Consider the following 22846-nt stretch of genomic DNA (forward strand, 5'->3'; position numbering starts at 1 on the left):
TACACCCATGACCTGCCCATTCCATGCACATAGCCATGCCCCATTTTCAACTAAGCAATTTAGAATTTACATGCACTAGATTACAGAATACGCTTGGCAAGTAGTGCGTGTAAATTCTAATGCCAATTAGTGCTGATAATTGGTTTTACATGATCCAACAAGAGGAGGAAAAATTCTAGACCTTGACTTTAGTGGAGCGCATAACCTGGTGCAGGAGGTAATGGTGCTGGGGCTGCTTGCTAACAGTGATCATAATATGATTTGAAATCAGCTCTGGAGTAAGTACACACATGAAATCCAATACGCTAGCATTTAACTTTCAAAATGAGAACGGTGGAAAAAAAAAACCTCAAAACATAAAGAAGTAGCTGTGAAGGTCAAAAGTTTACAACAGCCATGGATAAATACCATCCTGGAAGCCCAGGCCAGTTATATTCCATGCATTAAAAAAGAAGGAAGGCAGGCCAAACAACAGCCAGTATGGTTGAAAAGTGAGATGAAGAAAGCTATTAACAATTTTGAATAACTTTGTGTCATCAGCAAATTTAATTGCCTCACTAGTTATTCCCATCTTTAGATTATTCATAAATATGTTAAAAAGCAGTGGTCCCAACACAGATCCCTGCAGAACCCCACTATCTACCCTTCTCCATTGAGAATACTGACCATTTAAACCTGCTCTCTGTTTTCTATCTTTTAACCAGTTTTTAATCTACAATAGAACACTGCCTCCTATTCCACGACTCTCCAATTTCCTCTGGAGTCTTTCATAAGGTACTTTGTCAAATGCCTTTTGAAAATCCAGATACACAATATCAACTGGCCTACCTTTATCCACATGTTTTACACCCATAAGAACATAAAAGTAGCCATCCTTTGTCAGACCAATGGTCCATCTAGTCCAGTATCCTGTTTTCCAAAGTGACCAAGCCAGGTCACAAGTACCTGGCAGAAATCCAAATCATGGCAACACTCTGTACTACAAATCTCAGGACAAGCAGTTCTGTCTCAATAGCAGACTATGGACTTTCCTTCCATGAATTTGTCCAAACCTTTTTTAAACCCAGATACACTTACAGCTGTAACCACATCCTCCGGCAAGGAGTTCCAAAGCTTAAATATTCGTTGAGTGAAAAAATATTTCCTCCTATTTGTTTTAAAAGTATTTCCATGTAACTTCGTGTGTCCCCTAATCTTTGTACTTTTGGAACAAGACAAAAAAATTGATTTACTTCTACACCACTACACTCTACTCGTTCTACACCACTCAGGATTTTGAAGACCTCAATCATATCTCCCCTCTTTCGTCTCTTTTCCAAGCCGAAAACCCTAACCTCTTTAGCTTTTCCTCATGCAAGAGGAGTTCCATCCCCTTTATCATTTTGGTTGCTCTTCAGTGAACCTTTTCTAATTCCACTATATCTTTTTTGAGATACAGTGACCAGAACTGAACGCAGTACTCAAGTGCGGATGCACCATAAAGTAATACAAAGGCATTATAGTATTTTCGGTCTTATTCACCATCCCTTTCCTAATAATTCCTAGCATCCTGTTTGCTTTTTTGGCCTCCGCCGCACACTGAGCAGAAGATTTCAGCGTATCATCTACAGACACCCAAATCTTTTTCTTGAGCGCTGAACCACAAGGTGGACCCTAGCATCAGGTAACTATGATTCAGATTATTCTTTCCAATATGCATCACCTTGCATTTGTCCACATTAAATTTCATCTGCCATTTGGATGCCCAGTCTTCCAATTTCCTAAGATCTTCCTACATTATTTCACAGTCCACACGTGTTTTAACAACCTTGAACAGTTTTGTATCATCAGCAAATTTAATCACTCACTCGTCATTCTGATTTCCATATCATTTACAAATTAAGTTAAATAGCACCGGTCCTAGTACAGATCCCTTCAGCACTCCACTATTCACCCTCCTCCATTGAGAGAAATGACCATTTAACCCTATCCTCTGCTTTCTGTCCAATAGAAATGTAGTAGATTGGCAAGGCAAGACTTCCCTTCACTAAATCCATGTTGGCTTTGTCTCATTAATCCATGCTTATGAAAAAGGTCTATAATTTTGTTCTTTATAACAGTCTCTACCATATTCTGGCACCGACATCAGGCTCACCAGTCTATAACTTCCCGGATCACCTCTGGAACCCTTTAAAAAAATCGGTGTTACATTGGCCACCCTCCAATCTTATGGTACCATTTGTCCGTGTCCTAAATTATACATGGTATAGACCACACTGCCTTTTAAAGTACTTTTAAGTGAACACAAGAGTTGCCTTAAGCAACAGCACATGGAAGCTCCCTTAGTAGAGCATTGTGTAAATATGGGACACACCTCTTCTATGCTACGATGTTGTGCAGGGGATTGGGTCAGTGAGGATTTTAAGGATCATGCTAAGACTATTATGGAGAGAAACATACTGGATTACACAACTAAAGACTGAAGAACCAAGAGGGTTAAATGTTAAGGTAGAATGGAGGAGTTTTCTTTAAGATTTGCTCATGATTATGTTGATGAATGGTGAATGGGAAATGATGTGAGATACTTGCCTGTTTTAAAAGGAACTATCCCACAACCAGGAAGAGGGAACCTAGTAACGCAAATACTAATGAAGAAGCGCGAGAAAGGCTGGCAAGTACTACTGTTTTATGTAGTGTGGATGAAGTTCTTTAATGTTTGAGCATGATTTTGGTGAATTTCAGATTGCACTGTTTACTTAAGTTTTGGAAAATATGTTAGTTTTTAGATATACCGTCACGTCTTGAGACAGCTTGTTGTGAAACTCTGGCCATAGTCAGCGGGGACAGCAGCTGAACACTAATGAAGCGCCCTGATGAATCAAAGCTGAGTTGCTTTTTTTCCTTTTTTTTTTTTTTTTTGAACTATAAAAGTCACATGTTTATTGGGCATCCACAAGAATTAAAGAACTCTGGAGTGTTTTAAAGACTGCAAATGGGAGGATTTTTATGCCAATGATGTTAAGATCACCCTCACCCTAGAAGATCCTGCCATTTTGAAATTGTAAGAAAGTGGAGGAGGTGTTTTGAGGCTTTTTCCTCCTGCAGTAAGGTCACTCCATTGCTCTTTGATTTAATGTTTAAGTACTTGAGCTAATATCTTGGAAGAAGAATTTGGTATGATATACACAAGATTTTTATTTATTTAAAATACTTATATTCTGCACAGACCACAGTTCCTAGTGGATTACAATAATAACAACCAAAATAACCAAATACTTAACGTAATAAAAAATATAAAATAAAACAAATTCACACATCATTCAAAACAAACTCCACATCAAGTTACAAATAACAAACGAGAGCAAGTCCCAGCCTTAACTCAACTGTTACAAAAATGCGTTCTGAAATAAGTAACCTTTAAGCTGCTTCCTAAAGGAAAGATGTGAATTAATTTTCTATAAGTCAATAGGCAACGAGATCCATAAAGTGGGACCCATTACTTGAAATGTAGAGGACCTAAGGCCAAGTAAATTAACGGTACGAAAACTAGGAATTTCCAGAATCAAAATGTCACCCATAGCCGGTGAGGGGGGGGCAGGGGGGACAAAATTCCCTAGGCCCGGGCCTCCAAGGGGCGCCCGGCGCCGCAGTCCCATCCACCCTCCGTTGTCGACTGACTGCCACCAGGCCGGGCCCCCTGCATTGAAATCACAGCACCTCTCACCTCCGTGTGAAAGCACTGCAGGCAGCAGGGCAGCAGTTCGCCTCCCTTCGGGCCTCCTTCCCTCCCTCCCTGTGTCCCACCCTTGTTACTTATTAGGCTGAGCTCTGGTTTTGCTTCTCATTGCTATCTGTTGCTATGTTGTGAGCTCTTGTGTATTTCTGTACTGAACACCAATAAAAGAAATTAAACTTAAAAAATTGTATTTGGAGAAAAGTTTTCATAGACTGGTGAAAGAGTTTCCAGAAAAGAGATGAAAAATGGGAAGTGCAGAATGTATTTTGAAGAAATTGCAAGAAAGTCAGGAATCAGTTCACACTGAAGAAAACATTACAACAGTTAAGGAACCAGGTAGCGAAATGATGTCATTTAGGTGAGGTGGCCAGCATGAGTGAAAGCTTATATACAAATTTATTACAGATGATATATCCCAGATGTATTAAAATTGGTCAAGTTTTGACAGTTACGCAGAAAACAAGCTTTGTATAATTTAGGTTGTTTTTTGTTTGTTTGTTTTTTGAAACAGTGTACTTAGCAGGTAATTTTATAAAGGGGAAGGAGATAGAATTTGATTTACTGTCTGTGAATACAATCAAAGCAGTTTAAACATTATATACAGGTACTTATTTTGTACCTGGGGCAATGGAGGGTCAAACTGGCTTGCCTGGAGTCACAGAAGCTGCAGTTTGTGGCATGTACCAAGTAAGTACATATTTTGTGTGTGTACTTTGCTGAATCTTCAAAACAAGCATACATGCACCTCATTTACTTTGACCTAGATAAAGTCCTATTTCTGCCAGTAAAGAACTGTTGTACCAACAGAAATAGCTTCAAAATTGCCCTTTTAATTATTGTTTAAAAGGAAAACTAATGATGTTATTACTATGGTACATGGAGAAAGCTTAGAATTACGCACAATTATTATTCTGACGAAGCTACATTTCTCATGTTATAGATAAGGAGGCATCACTACGGCAAAAAAGAACTGGAGATCTTAAGAAATGCACCCAAAGATGTCTAGACAATACCACACAAAAACAAGAAAATGAGATTTACCGTTGCCCACTATCGAAGTCAATATAGATATTTAGTAACTGCCCTCCAACCACATAGCCAATTGCAGGACCGATTACAGACATGCCATAGCCAATTCCTAAAAGAAAGACATTTCAATTAGCTTAAACACGCCTAGCAAAAACAATATCACAGTTAGGTTATAAAAGCTAATTCTTGAATCAAGCTAGAGTCCCAGGACTTAAATTCCTGATGAATGACTTAAGAGGTCATAAATGCATTTACTTCAATAAAATCATATCACTGCCAACCTGTTTGTTGACCCTTAGTACTAAGTAAACAACAGGAAGCATTCTTAAATCTGGATAATCTGGATTTTGCTCACACGTTTCAGTAGTAGCTCAAGGCGAGTTACATTCAAGTACGGTAGGAGTTTCACTGTCCTCAAAGGGCTTGCACTATAAGGGTCCTATTTACTAAGGCATGCTAGCATTTTTAGCGCGCACTAACGCTAGAGACATCCATATATTCTTACAGTGCGGTTTAGTAAATAGGGCCCTAAGTTTGTACCTGTTTGGAGGGTTAAGTGACTTTCCTAAGATCCTTACCAGTTCCATTAAGTATTTGTATATCTGAAGGCTAGGGATTAGGCATAGATTAAAGATGGATCCAATGTGTGCTGCCAGGATCAGACTGAGAAGTTATGGATTCTTCTAGTCTGCTGAATTTCTTGTCTGTATTGTCAATTGAGTGTCCTTTAATATTTGTCAGTCCAATCTGGACCCCTGTACCATCTACCCTAGGTCCAGTGAATAGAGCAGAGAACCCTCCCACCTGGATACCTGAAAAGCACAGGTATATTTTATAAAGACATACAGCACTCCCATGTGTCTTTATGAAATAGGCTAAAAAGGGGGTTCCAAGACAAAGATGAGGGGAGTTCTAATTTAAAATAAAGTTTGACACAGAGGTATAATTGTTTAACATAGTATTTTATGTTACAAATTAATAGTACTGGCAACTGTACTATCAGTTTTGATTTTTTTTTCTTTGATAAAAAATGAAATAAAATTTCAAACAGGCTAGAAACAGGCGCCTTCCTGCTCAATTAACAGATACCTTGTTATAAAGTTACCTTCATACTGCTATATTCAGCTGTGCTGAATACAGTTATAAGTACATAAGTAATGCCACACTGGGAAAAGACCAAGGGCCCATCGAGCCCAGCATCCTGTCCACGACAGCGGCCAATCCAGGCCAAGGGCACCTGGCAAGCTTCCCAAACGTACAAACATTCTATACATGTTATTCCTGGAATTGTGGATTTTTTCCCAAGTCCATTTAGTAGTGGTTTATGGACTTGTCCTTTAGGAAACCGTCTAACCCCTTTTTAAACTCTGTCAAGCTAACCGCCTTCACCACGTTCTCTGGCAACAAATTCCAGTTTGAAATAGTTATAGATTAACCCTTTCAAACTATTTCCTGGACATCCCATATAAAATTTCAAATCTGTGTGAATTCCTGATTTTGCACAGGTACAAGTATATTTTAAAGAACTTCCTCATCAACTTTCGAACCTCATCCAATGAACGGATAGGTGTCATCAACTTGCTTGTTTCAGCCAGGAATTTATAAGAGTGAGGGGATAACTGTGCCTAGCACTCATATTTAAAATATCCTTAAAAACATAGAAAAGTAACACCTTGAGTACTGCGCTCAAGTCTGTTCACCGTATCTCAAAAAAGATACAGTGAAATTAGAAAAGGTTCAAAGCAGAGTGACCAAAACGTTAAAGGGGATGAACTCCCCCCATGTGAGGAAAGGTTAACGAAGTTAGGCTTCTTCATCTTGGAGAACAGACGGCTGAGGAAGGATATGATTGAGGTCTACAAAATCCTGTGTGGAGTATAACGGGTAAAAACAAATTGATTTTTCACTCTTTCAAAAAGTACAAAGACCAGAGGACACTCAATGAAATTATATGGAAAAACTTTTAAAACAAATAGGAGGTAATATTTTTTTCACTCAAAGAATAGTTAAGTTCTGGAACTCATTGCTGGAGGATGTGGTAATAGCGGTTATGTATCTGGGTTTAAAAAAGTTTTGTACAAGTTCCTGGAGGAAAAGTCCATAGTCTGTAATTGAGATGGACATAGGGAAAGCCACTGCTTGCCCTGGGATTGGTAGCATGGAATATTGCTAATAATTGTGTTTCTGCCAGGTACTGATGACCTGGATTGGCCACTGTTGGAAGATACTGGGCTAGATGGACCACTGGTCTGACGCAGTATGGCTATTCTCATGTTCATATATAAGGAGGATACAAAAAAAGACTCTAGTTACCAGCTATTATGATAAGAAACCACTGTGTGTTTTGCCTATAATTTGATGCTCTTCTGTTTTTTGTGAACCACATTTGTACTAGTTGTACTTGTATTTTTGAACCAACTTAATAAAAAGATATATATATATACAGTATATATGTAGAAAAGTACCTTTAAGAGATTCAGTACTGAATTGGCTGCTCTTATAAGTGGAATTTTGTAAGATACAGCACTTATAAAGGGCCAATTCTTACACCTGCAGGTAGTAAAAATGCTCACCTACATTTATAAGCGCTGGTGCTTACATATATAAGATGTTAAGTGATGCTGCTGTTTTTGTACACACAGAGGGGCATTTTTGATATGATGTCTAAGTCTGAATTTGGACGTTTACACAAAACCTCCAAATCCAGAACAGGAAAGAAGGTCATTTTCAAAAAAGAAAAATGTCTATCTTTTTTTTTTTTTTTCGAAAATAGTATGGTCGTTTTGTATTTTGGACATTTTGTGATACGGACGTTTTATTTTTTGGTCCATTTTCAAACAAACAATGTCCAAATGTAAACTGTCCAAAATAGAGAAGTGGCTTAATGGCTAGTGCAGCAGGCTTTGATCCTGACAACATGGGATCCCCACTGCAGCTCCTTGTGACCTTGAGCAAGTCAAATGCACAAGGGGCATTTTTGGATATGACGTCTGAATGTAAAACATCCAAAATCAGAAAAGGAAAGGTCATTTTCTACAAAAAAAACATTCTATCTTTTCCTTTTGAAAATGCTGTTTGGAAAAACGTTTTGTGATTTGGATGTTTTATTTTTTGTTCCATCTTCAAACAAAAAACATCCAAATGCAAAACGTACAATATACACAAGAAAATGCACAATAGAGTGAAACCATTCACATGTTATGTTGTAAGTGTGGTAAAAGCTTTGATTGTAATGTAAATCTCAAAGTGCATCAGAAAGTCCACACAGGAGAGAAACCATTTGCATGTACAGTCTGGTAAAAGCTTTGGTCAGAAGGTAAACCTCACAATGCATCAAAGAATACACACAGAAGTGAAACCATTTACATGCACTGATGAGGTAAAAGCTTCAGTTGCATTGGGACAGGTAATTAGGGAATGTACACTCTTGCTATGAAGTATGGAAAAATAGAACTCTGGTATTTAGATATATGTAATGAGACCTCCTTTTCATCTATAGATCTGAATTCAAAGCCCAAATCTAATGATAAACAAGACTCAGATGTTATAAAGAAAAATAGAAAGCTTGGCATCAGGTAGAATAGTGGAAAAGTGACATCCCAGGAAAGCAAAAGGGCATCCTTGGGGGCACTGCAGTGGACTTTAAAAAAATGCTCCCAGGTAGACATCTCACCATTGCTCCCTTACCTTGTCTGCTGATACCCCAAAACCCACTACCCCCAACTGTACACCACTACTATAGCCCTTACAGGTGAAGGGAGCACCAATATGTGGGTATAGTGGGTTTCTGGTGGGTTTTGGAGGGCTCACAGTTTCCTCCACAAATGTAACAAGTAGGGGGGGGAGGTAGAAGCCTGGGTCCACCTGTCTGAAGTGCACTGCTCCACTACTAGACTACTCCAGGGACCTGCGTGCTATTCTAATGGACCCGAGTATAACATCTGAGGCTGGCATAGACGCTGGCAAGTAATATTTTTATTCACATTTTTGGGGGTGGGAGGGGGATAGTGACCACTGGGGGAGTAAGGAGAGGTGATCCCCGATTCCCTCCTGTGGTCATCTGGTCATTTGGGGTACCTCTTGTGAGGAGCAGCCTAGTGGTTAGTGCAGCAGACTTTGATCCTGGGGAAGTTGGTTTAATTCCCACTGCAGCTATAAAAACAGGTCTAGCTCAAAATGTCTAAGTTTTAGCACTGGACGTTTTTGTTTTTTTTCCATTATGGCATGCCCCCTTGAGATTTGGATGTTCTTCTGATGGACTTCAGAGAAAAACGTCTAAAAAGAGGTTTCGAAAATACCGATTTGGACATCTGGTTCCACTCTAGTTAAGGTGGAGCCCATCTTTCTGGAATAGGCTCCCCCTTCCCCAGAATGTTGCCCAGTTCCAAACAATCTAAAATCCTCCTTGCCTGCGATCTGCACGTAGTGCCAGCAGGCCTTATTTTTTTATAAGATGGAGAGCTGGGAGCAATTTGAGCTTGACTCTATAGACTAATCCCTGCCTGCTGAACCTCAGCCACCCGTGAGTATGGCTAGTTTGTCGGAGGCTGTGGAAGAGTCTGGGTCAGTTGGAGTCTCTTCTTTCATAGCCGATAGTCTGGTGGGCGAGTCCACAGTGAGAACTTAAAAGGGTGTGGAACATCTAGGATTATGAGAGGCCGTGGGTTAGCTTCATCTTCTAAGGGAAAGAGTAGAGCCTTTATGGGGAAAAGAAGAGAGGGAGGACTGTTACTAGGCAGAAGTCACAAAGCTCTCACTGAGGCCACTAGGGTGATTCCTGATGTATCTTCTTCTGCATCAGGCATGGCGGTGCACAATTCCAGCGGAGCTATGGGTACACCCAATCTATTCATAGTGGTAGGTCCACAAGATGCACTTGGTGGAAGGTTTGTACTTACAATGCAGCTGGGGGGAATGTTCCCAACTACCAGAAGGATCTGGAATTCTGCTTAGGACAGCTCTATTGACAATGCAGATGGAAGGATTCCTTCTCAGACTCCCTTCAAGGCAGAGAGGGATCTCAAATCTTCCTTTGGAACTTAGCAGCCCTTATGGTTGGCAAACAAGTGGTCACCCATATCAATCTGAGCCCTTTCATCGGGGAGCACTGGGGCTGGGCTATCAGGGGAAGGTAGCCATCAGCTAGTTCGGCCATTGGGGGCACATCTCAGCCATGGATGGGTCACAGATCACCGCAATTACTAGGTTGGTACCTCTATCCACTATATGCACAATATGGTCCTTCTGGCACTTTGCAGCCAGGATCAAGTTGGTTACTGTATCAAGATTACCCGGGTGTATGGTGGGGGCATGGTGGCTTTGGGTTTTCATGTCTCCTCAATCCTTCACCCAGGTGCAGGTCCTTCTATTGAAGATCCTCCTACTGAAGATCAGCCAGGTCCTTCTGGGAGAGATGCATGGAGGAATGTCCCTCAGTTGCAAACAGTGGAGTATGATTGTGGCGGCAAATCAGATGGTGTTGGAAGAAGGCAGTTGGTGATACTGGTGGTTTGCCAAATGGATTTTGGCTCCTTTGGTGATTGCATCGAAACCAGGTGACATAAGTGCTATGGATGGGCCTAGCAGGAAAAAACATACAGAGGTGGAGACTAGAAAGGTGGACCACAGCTCTGGGGTTTTGGGATAGCGTGGTTGGGGGGAAGGATTCCTCTGGGTTCAGTTCTTCTTTGGACTCCTCTTCTACCACATCATCTTCTCCAGAGCACCCTAAAGGGAGGGAATTGCAGAAGGCTGGGCAGCCCACTTTGATAGCAATAACAGAATTGTGGGAAGGCATTCCTTGAAACTTGCGCAAACATATTGTAACATGAAAATATATTGATATATTTAAGCTGATGGAGGGGAATAGGTGAAACTGAAGAATAAAAAAGGTAAGAAAAAGGAGGAGGTGGAAATGAAGGTGGCCAAGAATATTATTAATTGGATTTGAGCTTTCCTGAGACTAGCAAGTGCGGTTAATCATCACAACCCATCTCAATCTGGTTCTATTACTGGTTTATGCTGTTCCTGTATTGGGCACCATAAGGATTATGAGGGCTGGGCTTGGCTCAGTTACAATGAGTATTTTAGGGACAAGATGGTTGGCATTAAATTTATGAACTGGGGAATACAGGATGTCAACATATGGTTGACTCAAATGATGAATAAGGTGCACTTCAGGATGGGTTGGACACCTTTCTTTTATGTCAATGAGTGAGCAGCAACTGGTTATGGGCCAGCACAGAGCAATCGGGTTGGATCAGGAGTGTCCACCGGTGGACAGACAGGGATGGCAGGATGCCCTGGTGGCTCCAAGAGTGACGTCTGCTGGAGATATAGTAAAGCGGCCTGTCATTTTCCCGATTGTAAATTCCAGCACATTTGCTCAGGGTATGGAGCAGGGCATCCAGGCACCAAGTGACCCAAATGAGCTATATCGGTGGGAGGTGGTCAGTATTAGTTCTGTTTCTATTTGGCTTCTAGTTATGTTTAATTATTTGCTATGTGGTTACCATAATGCTGACGAGACTTTCCTTGCGGGTGGTTTCCAGGCTAGATGAGGCTCAGTGAATTGGTGGCACAGTCCAAAGTGGCACATGGGGGGAGGGAGGGTCGGTTGAGCCTGTATCGAGAGCACGTGTGTTTTACGAGAGATGTTCTACACATACAGGTAGCGTGCTGTAAGACAAACCAGAGTAGTAGGAGGGTGACTTATCCTCTCTCCAAAGTGCAGTCTTTTTTGGAGTGACGTCCTGTGGATGGGAGTTATTTTTTTGATACATCTATCCCCGCTCACAAGTTTTCAGTTTGTGGCCATGACAAGGAGAGAACTTGAGGCTCTGGGTTGAAATCCCCATGACTGGTTCACAGTCTTTTTGAGCTGGGGCTGCGACAGGGACAGGCTAAGACGGGGCTTTCAACGTAGGTTATTTGTCTTATTGACAGGTGGAAATCGGGGGTATATACTAAATACATTAGGCCAGAGAAGCAATAAGGGATTAACTATTTCCTTTTTCTCTAAATTTTAGACTCAGCTAGGTGGGTGCTAGAAGATAAAAGCTCTGCGTCACGGGCATTCCTTTGTGGTTTGGGCTTTTCAGTGGGCACTTGTGCAACCATATGAACCTCATCCATCACTCAAGGACTTTAGTATAGCAGTTGTCTGAATGGGAATTCGCAGTATGTATTGGGACCAATTACTCCAGGAGCTGAGATCTGAGTCAGCAGATTTTCGTGCCCCGCATATTATCATTGTTCACTTGGGTGGGAAGGATTACATCAGTTTCACAGGAAGGCAGTTTACTGAGTGGGTGCAGAGAGATTTCCCCACTCTGTTGAAGTGGTTCCCTAAAGTAGTCACAGATGGTCTGATGATATTCCTAGACCTAAGTTTATGGGATCGATGTTGTGGTCTAAAGGCATTAAGAAAATTAACTGACAAATTGGTAAACAAGTGATTTTACAAGGGGATTTCACATTCGCCATCATTGGCTGAATGATGGGTTGGAAGGGTTTTTCAGGGCAGAGGGTACCCCTCTGTCAGACGAGGGGGTCTTGACTTATTGATTTGCAGGAAGCTCCTGAATCTTATCTGCGACTATAAATGTTTATGCGGCCACACTTCATTTGTGGGAGGGGGGGCCATGAGCAAGCAGTTTTTAAAGGTAAACTACCCCTGTTGACACTTGAAGTTTGACCCAGTTTTATTTTGTGTTAGTATATGCAAATGCAGCATAACTTCAGATATATTGAGAATAGAATATTTTACTTTTGTTTACCTTTGGGACTTTTTAACAATGCTATTCTTCACCAATTAAATGCCAAAGCTTTAAAAAAGAATACATACCTATGTACAGAGAAGATTTATGCACAGGGAGGCTATCATCAAAAAAGGCTGTTCCCAATGTATATAAAGGAGTTCCTCCCACGCCCATCAGCAATTGTGCAAAGATGAACACATACAGATAGTTAGAAAGGGAGGATTTTGATCTGCACAAGGGAATGGTGCTGTTGGTTCCTGAAACATGACAGGTCTCTAAAAAAAGGAGAGAGAGAAAAATGTATTAATATTTAGGCTATATATGTCTTTTTACATATGAACATTCTTTATATAGTAACACAGTAGATGATGGCAGATAAAGACTTGCATGGCCCGTACAGTCTGCCCAGGAAGTTGTTTAGATTTGTGACCATTACCCCTTGTAGGTTACCACCATTGCCATTCTGTCAAGGCAGAGCTTTCCAAACTCTTATCCAATATGATCCCATTTAAAACTTAAGAATTCGTGTTATCCCAAATAATGATGGAAAAATATAAGACCTCCACTCCCCTCCCCTCTTATCCATTTTCTGCTTCATCAGAGTACTCACAGACCTACTCTACATGAGTTTCTAGTCTAACAAGGATATCTGGTGGGGAGAAAATATCCTGTAATTCTACATCTCATAAAATGACATCATGCAAGTATTTAATGTTTCTAAGAACAATTCACTTACTCATTTACAAAAAAAAGGAAAGAACAGTTTACCTACATCCAATATGAACCGATTTGATCCTGACAGCTAACCCCTCCTGTGCTTCCGTATTCAAGGTGCTAATACTGGTTTGGATCCAAACCAACAAGGATAGCTTTCAGTTTGGGACACAATGATTCATACCAAGTCACACACATTTGACCCCCTTCACCAGCTCACACACCAAAAGTTCCTTCCAGCATTGGCACCTTGCTTCTTGCCCTCATGGTAAAGCATCTCTCTTCCTCTGCCCTCCAGCCCAGGGTCTAGCATCTCCTCCCTCCTCCCTGGAATTCAGAAAATGTTTCTCTCTTCTATCTCTTCCCCTCCCCCATCCGTGGATTCAGTATCTCTCACTTTTTTCCCTTCCTCCACAGGACCTGGAAACTTTTCCATTCCTCCCCCTCCAACCACATGGGTCCAGCATCTCTCTCAGCCCCCTCCTATGGTATGGCATTTCCCTCCCTAGTCCTAGTATTTTTGGAAAGAGTAAACAAGCGATTCAAGTCTATCCGTTCCACTCCACTCAGTATTTTATAGACCTCTATCATATCTCCCCTCAGCTGTCTTTTCTCCAAGTTGAAGAGCCCTAGCCATTCAGCCTTTCCTCATAGAGAAGTCGTCCCATCCCTTATCATTTTTGTCGCCCTTCTCTGTACCTTTTCTAATTCCAATATACATTTTTTGGGATGCGATTTACATATTTTGTACCTGGAGCAATGGAGGGTTAAGTGACTTGCAGTCACAGGCCACTGTACTAACAATTAGGCTACTCTTCCACTTTTTTTTTTTTTTTTTTGCAGTTCCTTGTGAATCTGAGCAAACAGAATATCATATTGCCTCTGTATCACTCCATGGTGAAACCACATCATGAGTATTGTGTGCAGTTCTGGTCACCTATCTCAAAAAAGATATATAGTGGAACTGGAAAGGGTACAGAGATGGACAACCAAAATGATTAAAGGGATGAAATGACACTCTAGAAGGAATGACTAAAGAGGTTAGGGCTCTTTAGCTTGGAGAAGAGATGGCTAAGGGAAAGACATGATACCCCTCCGAAGGGACACCACCTTGTAAGTGGTGGAGGGGCTTCCGTGTTTCAATGACTCAGAGGGCTATGCTGAAGGGTTACCCATATCAGACAGGCCTCTGAGGAGAAACCAGAGAAAGAGTGTCCCAAACTGGAGGATCCAAGATAGCATCGAGGGAGGACGTACGTTAGTTGAGTTCCCGTTTTACACCAGAATACCTGAAGAAGTAGGCACGCTCCCCAGAGAATGGGGAAGAAGAAAGGCAAAGCCGTGGTGTTGCCCTCCTCGAACACGGCTAGGGTTCCCACCACTTCTCAGTCTACTTTGGAGAGATTCGGGGTCATAACGTCAGGGATATTGGTTCCTGCTTCGGGGAACAGCAAGGCTTTATTGCCGAATCTCAGTGAAGAGGGAGTGACTTTGAGTCCCCCTGTTGGCATGACATCTCCAAGACCCGGAAACAGTAACACTTCGCTATGGAGGTCGACAGTGGAAATGCCCGAAGTGGGTTAGGGTTTTCACGCGATCCAAGGAGGTCCTGGCGCAGCATTGATTCCGGATAATAAACCAACTGGGGGATTGGAGCGTGAGCTCTTCCCCCCGAAGATATCTGGAGCAGTTTCTGTGGAGAAATTGGACCTGGTGAAGCCAAACAATGTCACAATGGACGCACTATGGGAAGTGCTGCAGAGTGTGAATAACTCTCTTCTTCAGATGTCAAAAATTTTATAGGAATAAATATGTGATTATATCAATACTTATCTAACAAAGTGGAAGTCCAAGATAAAAAAATAAAGACTTTGATTTTGGAAATGGTTTCTCTATGAAAATCAGTTAATCTGGTAATGAAGGCCAATTTATGTTTTTTGTAAAAAATTGGAACTTCTGGCGAACCAATTAAGGAAAAATAACTTGAGAAAGATAAATTTTCCTAAAATACCCTGTATATAGAGTTATATTATTAGTGACTTTTGCCTTTGATTTAGATAGGAACAATGTTTTGAAACTGTATTTCCGACATATGGCTGATAGTTTTTTTGGGTTCAAAGATAAATATTTCCTGACATATCAAGGGAATCGTAGACTAGGAGGTGTGAACTCTTGGCTTTTAAGCCAAGAATCATTGCCCTAGGTGGGACCTTCCTAAAGTGATTCCCTTGTGTTTTATTTCCTGATTACTTATTTGTTGAACCCAGGAAACTATAAGAGTTTGTGGAGATAAAAGAACAGATGAAGAACCCTCTGCAGCAACTTCCTTTAAGTTACCACTGTACCGGCTGCAATTACCGATTAACCTCCTCCCTCAGAAAATATGAATTGTAAGATTAACCATTCCGTGTTTTTTCTTATTTTCTTTGAGATGAGATTGTTTTCCTGATCTTGGATCCCCCAACTGTGGACTAACAAAGATGATATTTTTCCTTAATGTTTGTTTTAATTGATATTTTCTCTTTTCTTTCCCATTTATGTATTGGACATAAATGAAATATAAAATGAATAAATAAAATAATTTAAAAAAAAAAGACAGACATGATAGAGGTCTATAAAATCCTGAATGGAGTGGTACAGGTAAACAGGACTCAATTGTTTGCTCTTTCAGAAAGTACAAAGACTGGGGGGGGGGGGGGGGGGGTATAGTAGTACATTTAAAAACAAACTAAGTTTTCATTCAATATATAGTTAAGCTCTGGAATTCTTTACTGGAGCAAATGGTAAAAAGTTAGTCTAGCTGGGATTTAAAAAAGTTTTGGACACATTTTGGGAGAAAAACTCCACAAACCATTATTAACTTAATATAACCTGCGGTTAAATATTATTTTGTTTGCCTGAAGGGAGAAGCTTGTTTCAGTTGTGGGGGGGGGGGGGGGGGCTCAGGGAAGCCCAGAAATAGTTCACAATGCTCTCAAGACAAATCCCTCCTTTCAGTACCCTTCTCCACCACCGCCAACTCCAGGCTCCGCCCTTTCTGCCTCGCCTCACCCCATGCTTGGAATAAACTCCCTGAGCCCATTCGCCAGGCCCCCTCCCTGCCCATCTTCAAATTCTTGCTCAAAGTCCACCTCTTCCATGTTGCCTTCAGCACCTAACCACCATACCTCTATTCAGGAAATCTAGACTGCCCCAACTTGACATTTCATCCTTTAGACTGTAAGCTCCTTTGAGCAGGGACTGTCCTTCTCTGTTAAATTGTACAGCGCTGTGTAACCCTAGTAGCACTCTAGAAATGTTAAGTAGTAGTAGTAGTAATAGTACTGAGACCAGTATATAAGATAAATTGTTTAAAATGTTTTGATGGTTGTGTATGATTATAAGTTATAGAATTCAGGTGCCCAGAGGTCCTAAAGTGGTGCTGTGACCTTTAAAGAAGTTTGATATATAAAATGCTTTAAATTGTATTTCTCTTTGGGGGTTTAAGAGGTTCAAAAGTGCAGATTTTCACATAATTCTCCTCAAAGCATGGCTATAAGATGTTGTATGATGTTAAAAGTGAACATGAAAGGTTTCTTTAGGATAATTTTGACTGTTTTAACTGTGAGCTTTGCAGGGCTTACTTTGCCAAGCCCTCTTCTACATAAATCTGCATAGCTTGAATCTGATTGGCTGCACAGTTCACTAGAGGAACCTGTTTCTGGGGAATTTTCTGGAACCTCAGGACAGAGAAAAAAAGAAGACAGTTGGACTATGAACAGGCAGGGCGGAATAGATGTCTGAGAGTCTGGGAAGTTAAAGTGTGAGCTGAAGAAATAAGTAATTTGTGTGAGTAATATATGAAGAAGTTTAGCGAGTGGAAGTGAGAAATAAAGTGTGACTGTTTTGGATAGACTTAAACTTTTTGGACCCTTTGGTGTAACGAAGTTCTGCTCTATAGTAAAGTGTAAAGTAAAAATTTATTCTGATAATTATTAGAATTACCTAGTAGTGATTTTTCATTTAACTGAAAAGCTGTGAGAAGTTAAAGGGAAGGGGAGAGAATTAAAATACATACCAGTTCTGTAAGCACCCTGCAAAGCATGTACAGCTTGAGGAGCATTTTTTTTTATTATTATTCTGGTATTCACACAGAAATAAATCTGAACTGTGAAAGGGTTGAGATGTCTCAGTTTCAGGTGTAATTCGGAGTGTGTTTGAATTTCTGAAAATTCTATTCAGAGTGTGTTTAAGGTAATCTAAATTTCATATAGAAATAAATCTGAACTGTGAAAGGGTTGAGATATGTGTCAGCTTCAGGTGTACTTCATAGCGTGTCTGAATTTCTGAGAATTCTGTTCAGAGTGTGTTTGAATTTCTGAGAATTCTGAAGTGGAGAAGGGTATTTTTCTTCTGTGGCTTCATTGTCACTGGAGACTCAGTAATCTTGTCTAGGTGATTGCTACTGTTTGTGTGAAGTGAATAGTATTTTTGAAGAGAGTCAATCAAGAAGACAACAGATAGTGAGGTGAAACAAAGTCTGAGATAGTCAGATAACATTTAGCATATACAAATAATTATTTTTATTTAAGAGAAAGTTAGTCCAAACCAGTATTTAGATTCTTAAACTAAAAGAGATTTTTGTTAGGAACATATCCTGAGTGACAGGTTGCACACACTTTTGGATAAGGGGGTGATTTCTCTCCATTTTATTTTGGTTTTAGTAGTAGGCAGTAGGTTCCACTGCAGCTGATCATTCATCACCCTACACAGGAGGAGGACAAAGAAGAAAAAGGGCCCCACCGTTTCCATGCAAGCAGAAGACCCAAGGAAAGCTTGAACCATCAGATAAGTTCAACAATTGCACCTATGACATCCAGGAACTAGACTACATTTTCTATCCGTTTTCATTGAGCTAAAGAAACACTGACACAAAGAGGGTATCATCAGGGGATAAAGGCACACTTCCCTGGTTGATTCATGATCCTGAGAGAAAGTGTACCGGTACTAGAGTGCAATATCATATTTTCTGCAGAATCTATTATCTGGAAAGAAGTTTCTGATTTTTGTATACACCAAAGTGTTCTGAGCTGTAAGAGAAGTTGCCACATAGTTTATTGTTAAGTGAGAGAGAAGAAACATTTGATTTGTAACTTTCCTTTGCATTTATCCCTGCATTTATACATTGAGAAGTATAGTTTTCTTTCTTGCACCCCTGTTAACCAAGGTTCTAGAAAACCTTTATAGTTCAACTAGTCCTTGTGGAATAAACATATTCTGTTAAACTTTAATTTCGTCATCTTTGATTATCCTGTATATAATTACTTACAAAATTTTCCTTTAGAATGTAATACCTTTTCTCTAGATTTTCACATATTTTTCCTCCCAAGTTTTTTTTTGAAACTCGAGACGAGGTTAGTTTGTTAATGAAGCTTTTCCCTTTGTCTTTACATGAGCACACTGAGGTAATGTTGCAGGCCATGATAACACACTTAAATCCTATTCAGGTACATGTAGGACAGAGTCAGCTCATGGGACTAGGGGGCTTACATTAAGATAAACTTTGGGAAAGCCACAGCTTATCCCTGGGATTAAGTAGTATGGAATCTTGCTACTTTTTGGGACTCTACCAGTTACTTGTGACCTGGACTGGCAACTGTTGGAAACAGAACTAGGCTTGATGGACCCTTGGTCTGACCTGTAGGGTGACTCTTATGTTCTTAACCCTCCATTGCTCCTGATACAAAATAAATAACTGTATATAATATGTAAACCGCTTGGCTGTAACCACAGAGAGGCATAATATCAAATCCCATCCCCCCTTCCTTCCCTAAATGAATGATACTCTCCCTCACCTCCACCCCCAAATCCAACATCTCCAGCATCTCTTCCTTCCTTCAGGTCAATTTTCTCTCTTTCTTTCCTGGGGTCTATCTCTCTCTTCTCTTCCTTCCATTGTCCAGCACCTCTCCCTCCATCCCGTCCACCCTCATGAGCAGCAACACCAAACTCATTGTGAGCAGCATCAAGCTCATCATAGCTGCTGGAGCTCACTGCCTCGGCCATTTCCACCGGTTCTGGGTCGGCAGCTCACTCTCCTCCCTCCACCCAGGGTTCGGGCTCCACCTCCCTCAACCCCCTCCCCCCCACCAACCAATCTACCCTTAAAGGTCACCTTTTATTGGTTCCAGGTAGCAGTAGCGTCAGTGTTACATATACACTGCCTGCGGCCTGCTCCAAAGCTTTTCTTCCAGCCCTTTGTGCCTCTTCTCGACATCACTTCCTGTTTCAGCATGGTAGGATAGGTCAGAGGGAAAGCTTCGGACCAGGCTGCAGGCAGCATATGTGCAACACTGCCATGTTGGGAACCAACAGAAGACCATCTTAAAGGTAGACTGGCTTGGAGGGGAGGGCTTATATTGAATTGTGAGTGGGCAGGAAAGATGCCAGATCACTCCGAGGAGAGGAGTTGGGACTGGAAGAGAGAAGAGATGTTTGGGAAAGACAGGAAATGTTTTAACACGATTAATTTTTTTTTATTTGAGATTAATAATTAATGCATTAATTGCAGAGTTAACTGCAATTAACTTGAAGCCCTACTTAAAATGTTACAGTAGGTATGTTAATACCTGGTTATGCTAGTATTCTATAATGGCATATAGGCACCTACTTTACTTTATGGAATAGGCTCCAGTTCCGGCGCCTAACTGGACGTACCAGTTATAGAATTGCCCGCTTGGTGACTCAACAGTATGGTTTGCTACTCGTTGCTGTATCTACTGTCAACTGACATTAGAAAAACAAGCCAATGTCTGTTGCCATGGGACAGTGGCTCATTGTGGTTAAGCTATAAAATTCACCCTTGAAATCTGTTAACAGTTCCATCTAATGTTTGAATTCATTTTATTATTCTTTCCCAAAACAGAATGTTTGGAAACTACTCAGTACAAGCCACATTTTCTCTCTTGCCTCCAAGGTCAGAGACATACACAAAAACAACACAAATACAAACACATGCACAGAGGGGCTGAAAACAATGTCATCAGCCACACTGCACATGCTTTCTCCCCTTGTTCTTTCTGTGGTTGAATTTTGGTGTTTTATACATCATACAACTGGTTTTGTAAAATGATTTTCATATGTACTATACATTCCAAGATATTATAAGAAGAAAAGCAGAATGCGCTATTAAAAGGAGTTAAGGTATATTTCTGAAAAAATTGTGGAATTAACTCAATACACACACTGGTTTTGAAAAAAATGGATATTTACAGGAGACAAATTTCTAATGGGTCCTTTTACTAAGGTGCACTAACAGATTTAGTGCACATTAAAGAATTGGTGTGCGTTAAGTGCCATGCAGCCCAAAGGTATACAAAGAGCTGTGCAGCACTTAGCACATGCTAATCATTAGCACGTGCTAAATCCATTAGCAAACCTTAGTAAACAAAGGACCCTTAAGTCAATAATATCAAATTAATGACCAACTGTAGGAAAAAAAGTAGTCTGTCTCATAAATTGTGGAAATATAACATCACTACTGAGCTACAAAAAATTGCATTATTGTAGAGATTTTAACTAGGGCTGTCCATTTAACACATTAATAATGCAATTGTGTTAAATGAATAACGTGCGTTAAAGTTTTCTTAACGCGTTAATGTCACCCTTCCTCAACTAGCTGACACCTCTTCTTACCTTCCAAGCACGGCACTCCAGCTGCCCCCTTCTACAGCTCCTTCTCCCTGCTCCTCACCGCTGCACTGAAAACAGTGCTGCTTCTCACCCTTCCCGCAACCGTCTCTCTGTAACAGGAAGTTCCACCTCAGAATTTCCTGTTACAGAGAGACGCTTCTGTTTTCAGTGCAGCCTGCAGCATTGAGGATCAGGGAGAAGGAGCCACAGAGGAGAGAGGGCCCGCTGGAATGCAGTGCAAGGAGAGGTAAGAAGAGGTGCCCAAGACAGAAAGGAATATGCGACCACGGTGGCAGCGGTGGGGGTGGGAGGAACGGAAGAAAAAGGAAGCAGAAAAAAAGAAGACAGAGATAGATGTGAGTCACGGGGGGGGGGGGGATAAAGAGGAACGAGAGATGTGGGGGGGCTGGGAAGGATGCTGGAAATAGAGGATGGAAGGATCAAAGACGAGAAGGAAGGAAAGAGAAACAATATTGATCATGAATGGAGGGAAGGGAGGAGATGGTGCCCATGGAGGGGAGGGCAGGGGAGAGGAGGAAGGGAGATGGTGCACATTTGGATCATGCAACTAATTGTGTGATTAAAAATTTTAATCCGTGTACAGCCTTAATTTTAACTCATTTCCTGTGGAAGTTTCCCAGAATTTCCATGATGTGAGAATAGATTTTCTCTAGCTGGCCTCCTCACAACCAAGGTTTCTAAAATCCCCAACCATCAAATTTCAAGGTCAGTCAGGCTGCCTAGAACTTCAAAAAGACAATTCCAGGGGGGGAAATGTGAAAACAAAGTCAAGGAGAAGGAAAGGAAAGAAGGATATAAAATGAGGAAAAGAAAATACTGCTGCCCATTCTTTCTGAACTAACACCTTCAATGTGCCCCACCTTTCCAGAAGGGTTGCTAAACTGTGTACTGTTACAAGCTCACTGTAACTGCAGATGTTGATTTCAAATGAATGGTCATCTCTGCAATGAATAAGTTTCAACCTTCTCAAAAAGGCACAGAATTCACCAACAAGCTCCCCTGCAATGCTTAGGTCATTTCTTAAGAAAGGCTTGTGGTTTCCTTTAGCTGTTGCTGGAGCTACATCTCATAAAGAAGCCTGCCAGAAAAGTGCTCTCGGATTACAAAATTATCAGATGTTCTTTTAAAGGGATTTTTTATGACAGGTTTATCACAAGTAAAACACCAAAGAAATAACTGCAGTTTAGAGAAACGTGATATTCACTGCAGAAAGGGTTCCATGCCATGTGATCCTTTCTCTCTCCCCTTTGTGAAAAACATAAGCCTAACATGTAAGAGAATAGTTCAGTATATTAGCAAAACTAAATGCATATAAGAATAGATAGTAATACGAACAGCCCCCCCCCCCCCCCAATTTTTTTTTTTTTGGGGGGGGGGATAAGATCTGTTCATTTAGTCCATTTTCCTGATTTTTGGACTTTTCATTTCACTTCACACATTAGTTTTAATTTAAAAAAATAAAATGCTTGCAAATTGACAATGGACCTTCAAATATGTCTGCGTGCACTTAAAAAATTTTTTAAGGCACACTAACAAATACACATCCCTAATTTGCACCATGCCCCCAGACCCTTTAAATTAACCTCCATACTGCTCCACTGGAGGCAAAGGGAGTTACATAAGCTTTGCCATTAAAAATAAATGTACAGCCTGCCAAATGGAAGAGTGCACACATGATCATTTCCCTGACATATGAAAATGTCAGACAGAGATACGTGATGGAAACAACCCACTTCTGAGAACAGGGAACACAGTTCTTAAATCAATAGGCTACTATCATGAAAGAATTACATTCTGTGATGAGGAAGTTATATCAAGCCTTGATGTGAAGTGTTTTAGGCTGTTTTGATGGCCTCTAGCCAGAACCTCTGAGGTTTGCTATATGTGGACCTGTGCAGCCAGCTGAACCTCAGTATTCTCTCTATCCAGCAGGTGG

At 40.8% G+C, this 22846-nt stretch overlaps 1 protein-coding gene across 1 annotated transcript in view; it reads right to left on the minus strand.

Moving 5' to 3' along the window:
• SLCO4C1 (solute carrier organic anion transporter family member 4C1) overlaps positions 1-22846 on the minus strand; it is a 174391-nt gene that overhangs the window by 73831 nt on the left and 77714 nt on the right. Inside the window, exons 3-4 of the mRNA XM_030193420.1 lie at positions 12591-12779; positions 4757-4853 (exon numbers count right to left, since the gene is read on the minus strand). Coding sequence (XP_030049280.1) covers positions 4757-4853; positions 12591-12779 — 286 coding nt within the window. The remainder of the gene's footprint in view (positions 1-4756; positions 4854-12590; positions 12780-22846) is intronic.

The sequence above is a fragment of the Microcaecilia unicolor genome, chromosome 2 (assembly GCF_901765095.1).
Source record: "Microcaecilia unicolor chromosome 2, aMicUni1.1, whole genome shotgun sequence".
NCBI classification, from domain to species: Eukaryota; Metazoa; Chordata; class Amphibia; order Gymnophiona; family Siphonopidae; genus Microcaecilia; species Microcaecilia unicolor.